General features: G+C 46.2%; 1 protein-coding gene across 1 annotated transcript; it reads right to left on the bottom strand.

Annotated features, from left to right (window-relative positions):
• Window positions 1-576: 576 nt before the first annotated feature.
• Window positions 577-9,047, bottom strand: PROC (protein C, inactivator of coagulation factors Va and VIIIa). Its single transcript, XM_010390590.3, has 9 exons — window positions 8,913-9,047; window positions 8,468-8,551; window positions 7,921-8,081; window positions 6,995-7,019; window positions 6,392-6,502; window positions 5,554-5,694; window positions 5,081-5,190; window positions 4,072-4,189; window positions 577-1,239 (listed from the first exon to the last, which is right to left on the bottom strand). The coding sequence occupies exons 2-9, from the start codon at window positions 8,532-8,534 to the stop codon at window positions 677-679; spliced, it is 1,296 nt and encodes a 431-aa protein (XP_010388892.1). The 5' UTR covers window positions 8,535-8,551; window positions 8,913-9,047; the 3' UTR covers window positions 577-676.
• Between the last annotated feature and the right edge of the window lie 707 nt (window positions 9,048-9,754).

The following is a 9,754-nucleotide window of genomic DNA, read 5'->3' as shown; positions in this document are numbered from 1 at the left end:
TGTTTGTTTTGGGGTTTTTTTGTGAATAACACTAAAGACAGTTCCCATTCCCTTTGAAGGAAGTTTGGTAGGGTAAAATCAGGCATGAAGTGTGCAAAGAATGAAAAATACAGATAAGTTCCAGTCACCTGCTGAATCAACAGTCTGTGAAAAGATGTGAAGAACTGGAGGTAGTAATGATATAATAAAAATTTCACTGAGTTGAAAGAAAAATTATACAAATACAGAGCAAACCAAAACAGCTACTGTGGGTAATACCTTGCAGTACAGCTGAAATGACAGAGCTGCATCTCTAGGGTTATTTGCAAAACACTTTTCTCTGTCCCCTCCTCCCTTCACCCCAACCACTTTAGACATTTTAGATCTCAAAGACGGAGTTGTCTGACCATGGACAACCTTATTTTCTACAATGCTGTATGTATGTACAGCATCTCAGCTAACAGAGGATTTTTTCTTGCCTGTAAGGCCTAAGTAGGACCATACCACAAATAAATAACATAACCTGCAACAAACCAGCGTAAACAAGAAAGAAAAGGAGGGAAAAAAAATAGATACCAAGGAAAACAGCACACAAGGTTAACACATACTCAATATTTAATACTGAAGATCTGACAGTACATTTCACTGCATACTGTCACTGGCACAGAGCCACAACATTCCAGACCGTGGATCAGAATCAACCCTTCGAAGGAGCTGACATATCTATGTGGTGCTGGATCCACTCGAGGTACTGACTAACTTTGGTGTAGACTCCAAATTTCTCCCTTCTTCCACAGCCTTCACCCCAGCTCACCAGTCCTACCAGAAACCAAGTATCCTTATATCTAGTGAACATAGGGCCCCCGCTGTCCCCGCTGCAGGAATCTTTCCTGTCTCCCAGGCTCCCAGCACACAGCATGTTGTCAGAGATAGGGAAGCTCATGGCCTGGGCGCACTCGTTCCGGGCCACGATGGGGATTTCGATGTACCTGAGGGAAGCAGCGTAGCTGTTGTTGCGCTCGCTCGTGGTGCCCCAGCCCGTCACCACCATCTGCTTCCCACTCCTCGTCAGCTCCTGCTCTGCCAGGCTGCGGGTGGGCAGGCAGATGGGGAGCGCATATTTGTAATACATCACGTGCTCAGCCAAGTGCAGCATGGCTATGTCATTATCCGAGGTCTTCTTGGTGTAATTCTCGTGGGTCACCCATTTATCAACCCAAATGGTTTGCTCATCTGCCTCAGGACGGAAACGGAATTTACCTGGAAGAGCAAACAAGATGACAGATGCTGCCAAAGCTTCCCTTACCTTGAACACCCAAGTATCTGGATTACACCGGGCGTTAGGACTGCACTCCATGTTTTTACTTCTCTTGTAATACAGACAACTGTTTATGTCATAAGTTAACAGTGTTCTTAACAGATGGACAAATCTGTAAACTTTTCATATTTATGGAAATCATGAATACCTACAGAGCCCTAGAGCTCTGGTCATCAGCTGAGAAACAAAAATGCCCTGTGGTGTTTGTATTTCAGTACACTTGTGTGATGTGAGAGACCTTCAGGAGGAAAACAACCTTCTTGGAGCCAGCATGAAAAGCTGGGAGAGCAAGCACACCACAAAACAGGACATTAACAACAGGACATGAGCTTTAGGCTGCACAGCCAGGGCCTGGATGGCTGAATGTCAGTATTTGTAAGATAAAGTTGACTGATGGGTAAGGTTATTCCTTTCTGAAATCTTACATCTGTATTTTAAGGAATTTTTCACTGCTTAAGACTCCTCAGTTGCTATTTGTTCTACATGATCATGGCTACTTCATGGGCCAAGCAGCTATGGAACAGCAAGCAAGAAACTAAGTTGAAAAGGGCCAGAAAGGCAAGAAGTCATTTGTGATACACTGCAATAGGAAAGGCAGAGCTAGGTCTTTCTGGCAGGCTGTCAAGGAGGTCTTGCAGGTTTTTTTCTGTAAGGAGTGTCTCCAAGCACAGGGACTTATGAGCCACAGTAGTTACAGAAATACATTCCCAGCAGATCCCTTAAATCCAGCTTTGGATCTTGGACTTCCAGACCACTTATTTCTGAGTCTCCCTTCTCGTTCCTCCACAGACAGACAATGGACAGTTCACCCATGGCCAGAGCAGACAGCTGAAACTGCTCTGATGTCTTGTACTAAGTGGCACCAGCCCCTGAAGGACTTGCTAGTATCGAGTCAACAATCACAAACCAGTTTTTCTCTCCTATCACAACCTCTTTTCCTTGCAGTGACAGTGTCCACAGCACCCCTGAGGCAGTCTGAAGCCGCTGCGTCTGGAGGCTGGCTGGCAGGTAAGAGGCAGGGCTTTATTCCTGCCTTCACAGGTACAGACTCTGCTTTAGGCCTTAGAAATAACTCTGGACTCGAGCAGTGTCTCCTCTGAGGAAAGCAGAGTGGCTGTGCAGGAACACACTTGCTGTGGGGTGACACTCTCCGTACACCAGCACAGCCACCAACTGTCCCCACCCTGGGGCACTCATCAAGCAGTGGATGACACCTTTTGCACTGCAGGTGAGGGACAGATTCCCTCACCCCAACCCAGGGGGACACCCTTTGACTTCTGGTGACTATCCACCCCCAGAGTTTCAAATTCCAGAAATCCTGGATGTACACCTGGATGTACTGAACCCAGAGGCTGTGGAAATGCATCCAGTTCCTTCTACACAATAAGGAGCATCACAGTGTTGCTGCTGGCATGAAAATATTAACTATGAAGGCAGAGGCAGTATTTTGAATTGAATCATTACATCCACCTATCTGCTCTATTTTCGTGGAGTTCTGAACACACTTCTGGATGCTCTTAGGCTGGTGATGCAGGAACAAGAGCCACAAACAGAAATACTGTGTTGTTCTCAAATCCATCTTCCAAAACTTCAGCTACTCTGAGAACTAACTTTCTACTTCAGACACTAAAAAGCCACATGAGTCCCGCTACAAGACTTCTCCCCAGGCTGAGTGCAAACCCAGATGCGAGTTCCCCCTCCAGTTTAGCTCCTGTGGGTGGCAAGCTGCAGTGGGACAAGTCCAAAAGGGTGTGGGGTATCCTAGCCTGACAGACACAGGCTGAGTACCACCTGTGCAGGCTCAGTACGAACACTTTCCTGGCTGCCCCCATGGACATGGCAATGTCCCCATCCAAAACTCTGCTCCATGTCCCTCACAGAAGTTTTCTGATTGAGAACTGCTTTTGTGGTGGCGGGTGTCTCTCTGTGAAAAGGTGAATATTCTGGCACCAAGACTACATCACACACTTTTCAATTCATTCTTTACGTTGGATGTACATAAACTTATTGTCTCTGCTCTCAAGCACCTGCACATCCACAGCGTGTATGGAACATGCACACAGAGCATCTATTTTTAAGGCTATATACACAGATGATATATTGGCAGGACTCTCCACAAATACTTGGAATAATCTATCCTTTCACTCATGGAAAGCAAGCAGTTGAGCTGTTATGCCTCAGCATCAATGGTAGATAGAAAACACTGTTCGAAAAAAAATCTATGTAAGTGTGAATGAAACACTAATTATTTTTGTCTATTAATTCAGAAGAAGCACTTACTTGACATAGTGACATTTTCTCATGCTCCAGAGCAGCAGAGCAAGTAAAGGCAGTGTTGCCATTCTGTAGCACCTCTCCTTCTCCAGTGAAACATTGAAGTAGCAGTGTTTAAATGAATGAAAAGGCAAGAAGAGTCCCTGTGACATTCTCCTTCTGGGATCAACTTTTTTTCAGTATTGGGATGGGCTTAAATATTTTCATCACCAGAAAAACACAGGCAGAAGAGACCAAGTCTTTCTACTTCATAGACCAGCAGCAGTGCTCAGAAGACATCAGCTCACTTCCAGAGTAAGGTTGAAAATGGCTCAAATGAAATCAGGTTTTTGCTAAACTTTGTTTTAAGCTAAGGTGCATATTAAATACTACCTAGACAGACTACTCCTACAGCCAAGGACTTTTGTCTTCAGAACCTGCTAGTCTTTTCCCTGAGATGATAAATGTTGGGGATGAAACAGTTATATTTAAAAATCACAGGGACAGGTGCTTTTCCATACCAAGTTTTACTCTGAACCCCTTTTGTTCCTCAAGGCAGTGTGCTGCTGTTAGGACCCAAGCTGGATGGATGAGAACACCCCCACACAGAAACTTCCCTTTGGTATTTTGCAGCATAATCTGAAACAAGACAAAAGAGGTGTGACACTGCATGGAGCATGGCTCACAGAATACTGTACTCATTCTTCTTGGAGGCTGCCAAATACCCAGACTTATCAAGCACCAAAGCATGTCACATTCACTGAAGCCAAAGCTCTACAGGGGGACAAAAGCTCTATGAACAGAGTCTCTGTGTAACACCTACAAAAAAGTTTCGAATGTTCTTCCTGAATGAGGGCTGGCTTCCTCCAAATCAGCATGGGGTGATGCTGGTCATTGCAAAGAAGCACTTTGTACTCAAAGCTTTGAAATACAGAGCACAAATGAGGGCTGTGTCCCACAGCAGAGACAGTGCATCATCTCAGGCTGCAGCTCTCACGCTAAGGTGTAAAAGGCCCTTTAATATCAAAGGGAACCTGGCCCTAATTATTTGCATTCATTAGTTCCATGGTAAGCTCTGTGAGATCTCCCTTTTCTCTATGATAACCCAACCTGCCATGGCATATTTTGCTGATTAAATCTGCTAATTTGAATTTATGACAGACAAGGCTTGTAAGACAGGGCAGGAAGATCACCTCCCACTGGAAGGCTGTTGCGGGAGCTGAAGTACACATCACACAGCACGAGTTCCCCAGGATGCAGCAACAGAGCAGGTGAGTGTCATCACCATCCTCTATCTTGGCAGTGTTGCAAGGTAAGGTCAAAAACTTGGCAACAGCAACAAGGTCAAGAATCCTCACAGACACTAAATTTTTTTTTTCCTGCCACTCCAACCTTTGGGATGCTTTGAAAAAGCTAGCTTCATATGACACCACCAGTAGCAATGCAAGAGCATTTCTGGAGCAGAGAGGCAGGCAGAGCAGTTTAGGAAGAGCCTGAACTATTTGTGGCAAAGAATCCCTTTCTCCTCACCTGCCAAGGGCTGCCTCCCCTTCTTCCAGCTGTTCCATCAATGAGCCGAATATTGAAGTCTGCTTTGGCTTCAATGTAGTCCATCTTCACTCTTCCACAGGGGAACTCCACTGTAGGAGATGCAGAGAAATTTACCAGCAAAGCCCAGGTCACCCAATACAAAACCTCTTTCTAGAGGATTCCCTCTGTCTCTCTAATCTAGGCAATATTGTTCAAAGGCTTCATGGAAGTCCCTCAATGCTTGGCAGAGGAGGCAGTCTCCTGATTCCCCTCTGTGTCTCCATAAGGCAAACATGGATTAAGGGCCATAAAGTGGGTATGGAGTTGGGAAATGCAGGCAGAGTTACTCTTCATGGAATAGATGTTTTGAAAATGAGTACAAAGTGCACTGCAGACAAATCTCCCCTAAAACTCTTTTACATCAGTCTGAATAATCCTCTGTCAAAGCTGGACTACAAACATCCTGCTCTTACCTACAGGGTCACACATGGTGTGGTCATCCTTGAGCTGATACCCCGATGCGCAGCTGCACAAGCGATGCTGCTCGGCAGGGTCCTCCCTGCAGAAATGTTCACAGCCGCCATTATCCACAGAACAGTTGCTGTATTTGACCTCTGTGAGAAAAACAAACAGCAAGAGAGACGTGGAGTTGGGAAGTCAGAGTCACAGAAAGGTAAGGTGGCAAAATGACATCGTGCTTCAAGTGGGCAACAGCTGTCAATGGATTTGGGACGACAGCTGTGGGCTTCAATGGCACTCGGGCCCCTAGACAGCAAACAGACCTAGGTCCAGAATCAGGCAGTGGGCAGATGGAGGAAACAGATTACTGTCAGGCAAACTGGAGAACAGAAAATTCCCTGTCGCTATGTGCCAAGTCACATGGTGGAAAGTGTTGATGTCACATGACATACAATGCTCATCCCTAAATATATTATCCAGCTTTTGTCCAAGGAAGGAACTGCCACAGTAATAAAATATTGGCAGTGGACTGGGTCCTGTATTTAAAAACAATTTATTTAAATTGTCCCCTGTGTGGACAATTCTGAAGTAAACCCCTGCTTTACAGAGTTATTTCCAGTATTGTCCAAAATTTAGATATCTCATATCTCTAAAATTCTCCCGTGACAACACAAAGTTAATTTTGCCTTAGATAAGCACAGATAAACCTCTTTCCACATCAAGAAGCAAGAGGGAAATCACATTAGTAAAGAAAGTGAGTATGCTGTGCAGTGACTGAGGTGTTGATCCCTATTGCACAGAGATCCCTGTCACAAAGGATGTTATTTTATAGCAGATTAAATGCAGCGTTACCATAATTGCACAAAACCCCCTCCCAGCCTTTGTTACAGATGCAGGAAAATTTTCCAATATTGTCCTTGCAGATCCCGTTGGAACAAGGATGTTGCTCACACTGATCTCCATCTGAAACAGAGGTAGGCAAACGCAGTTGCTGAACCATACAGAGCTCACAGATCAAACTCCAACACGAACAGACCCTCCCCAGAATCCCAAGTATCAGCCATGTTACTGGCACTTAATGGTGACACCTCCGTGGCACTCGGCCAGAGACAGGGCCATCAGTTCGGGTTCTCAATCACAGCTGCAGAGCGAGTGGAGTGGGCAGAAGAGGAGGAAAGAGAAAAGCCTGAGGAAGGCAGGGCAGCAGCAGGTTACTGCTGGACCACATCGGGCAGGGTTCCCTAACTCTGCAAAGATGACTAGTGATAGGTACAGGTGCACCTTAAGTGTTTTAGGAAGGTTGCTTGTATGATAGAACAGGAAAACATTCTCTGCACACCCCATATGAGAGAGAATGAGAATTTGAATCAGTATGTGACACCAGGCAGGAGGAAGGCTGAGTACAAGTAACTCCTGAGGAAGCACAGAGAAGTGATTAGGAAAGTCTTTACTTACCTACATACTTGCTCCAAAAATTTAGCTGTGGAGAAACAAAACTTGTATTATGGCAAGAAAACCATTTTTAGCAAGTGAGGGATTTAAAGTGTTTCGTGGTCTTGGCCAACAGGACATAGCACTCGGGTCAATAGCATCGGTCTCATTCTTCTTGGCAGTGTCTCAGTTTTCTTGGCAGTGTAGTGACTGGCACTACAAACTAAAAAAACTTTCCAGTGATCCTCCTGTATTGTCTCTACTAAGCACAGACTCCCCTGCTCTGCTTGCAGGCTTTGTTGGCATTTACTGCCAGGTAAGTAACCCAGTTCACCTGAGCCCAGTTAGACAAAACATGGGCATTCCAAGGACAGCTGCTCTCTCCTTTGGGGTCTGAGGGACAGCAAGGACTAGCTCATTCTATGCTTTGAGCCTACTCTGCTCAACATAGCAACAGAGATGGAGTGTGGAAAGGGGCAGGAATCAGCAGACAGTAAACATAGTGTGCAATTCAAATTAGGAGTTCGGAGAAGGAAAGAGAGAACATAGTGACGAGAGAAATGTTTGTCAGGCACAACTGGGAGACTTGGGAGATACAGTGAAAAGCAGCCAGGACTGGTGAATGGACAACAAAGGGAAAAGACTGGAAGGACTGGGAAAAACTTAGTGGCAGCAAGAACAGCCAGTGGGGTCAAGCAAGGATTGGAATTAACTGTCTGGGACCTAAACCTCACTAGGTGGGTCAGGTGGGACATGCCTGAGTAGCCAAGCTTCGTGGCCCATACAGAGGTAACCTGACAATCACTGTAACACAGTGACACTCAAAACCATGCCTACACCTGAGGAGTCAGGAGAGATCCATGATCTCCTATGCCCTGGATACAGCAAATATTTTAAGAAAAAAATTGATTGGCTAAGTTCCCCACTCATCCTTAAAAAAACCAACTTACTGTTGCTTCCCTGGTTTCAAATATCTCACTGGCCTCCTCAAAGTCACAGAGCTCTTCAATGCACTCACGCTCCACAGAGCCTGGCTTGAGCTCCTCCAGGAAAGTGTTTGCCCGCTTCTGGATTCTCAGGACTTGGTTTGCATCTTTACTGCTGTAAAATACTGCAAGCAAAAAAGTGAAAGCACAAGCAGAGAAAAGAGCTGGCTGAAAACTGGTAGTGCTGCTTCCCAAAGGACACTTCCGAGAGCAACAGCCCCTCTCCAGCACAGCAAGAGAGGCTGCCCTAGACACCATGTGCTGTCTGTGCTGTGCTGCAGAAGCAAGCTCCAGCCTCTGCCCTGTGCTGCTCTGACAGCTCATGGGGCTCAGCAGGGCTCTCACCAGGCAGCTACCATGGCCCCAGCACTGTCTGTCAACCTCTGCTAAAGGAAGTCAAAGCCCCCTAACGGGAACTATTTCAGCCACTCCCTCTGACTAACAGAGGAGCAGGAAATGCACTTGCAGTGACTGGGAAAGGGTGAAGGCCATCTCTCAAAAGAACACTTACTTGAGGTGCCACAGCCCCATGAAAAGCAGGCAGCCAGCAGCAGCCCCACAGTGAGGAGCTTCCACATCCTGCAGCAGGAGTTACCTGAGGAGGAGAAGGCAGGTGTAAAGAGGAGCACACTGCAGAGTGACACAAGACCCTGCTGCAGACAGCTCCCATCCATCCAGCTCAGCCAGGTTGCTCACTTGCTTTTGAGAGAGCAGCTTCCCTGCTGAATGCTCTGCTGTGCCTCGTCTCTGACTCCAGCTCTGGAGAGGCTGTTCACTAGAGTCCCTCCAGACTGGTTTGCTCGTTCCCTTTAACACATCAGCAGCTCTCCCAGAACATTTCTGGTCTGTCCTGACACCCTCCCCTTGTCACTGGACATTTTTGACAAGCTTCATGCTCCAGTAAAGCAAGCTGTACCTGGAAATCTCAAAGAATACAATACTTTCGAAGCACTTACTGCTTTATTCAGTGGGAATCAGCGTGATCTGTTCTTCCTCCATGAGCTCTGCTGGAACTTAGTTAATCCATAACTTCAGATATTTACTCTTTGGAGTGACATGAAGTGCTTTCTTTTAAGTTGTTAAACAAACAGTGCTCAGGCAGAGCTTGACCATTTACCTGCATACAGGGGGAAAGTGAAACAGCTGAGGCACCCACTCTGCCTTTCTCAAACTTTTTTTTTCCCTTTTGATTCTTTGTTAAGCAGAAATGGTTATATATAATTTGCAAGTGTACATACCCAGTGCTGAGGTCTCTTGAGAGATCCTGCCCTCTTCTCACAGCACACAATCACCCAAAAGGGACACATACTGCAATTTTTAAGTCCTCCCACTTCACTTTCTCATCAAAGCTTCCACCACAAAACAGCCAAGGGAACTCCCCCGACGGCCATGAGCAGGTACCAGATGCTTGTACCAGCATGTTGTATCTTCTGGTGTCCTGGGCTAGCTCTCATCAGAGCAAAGTATTCTACTGAATTCTGAACACGTAAGCATTTAGAGAAAACCCCTAATCCTTTTCAGAAGTTTTCTTGCATTTGAGGTGGTAGGAACCAGCGTGTCCCAGTTCTCTGAGAACAGCATGTGCAGTGGCACCTCTGTGAGCCGTGCAGCAGAATTCCAGAATCATTCAGGTTGGAAAAGACTTCCACGACAATTGAGTACAACCCGTGACTGATCCCCACCTTGCCACTAGCCCAGAGCACTGAGTGCCACGTCCAGTTGTTCCTTGAACACCTCCAGGGATGTGGAATCCAAACCTCCCTGGGCAGCCCCTTCCAATGCCTGACCATCCTTTGCA

This window comes from Corvus cornix, chromosome 9 (genome assembly GCF_000738735.6).
Source record: "Corvus cornix cornix isolate S_Up_H32 chromosome 9, ASM73873v5, whole genome shotgun sequence".
In the NCBI taxonomy this organism is placed as follows: Eukaryota; Metazoa; Chordata; class Aves; order Passeriformes; family Corvidae; genus Corvus; species Corvus cornix.
This window is presented reverse-complemented; position numbering and strand designations above follow the sequence as displayed.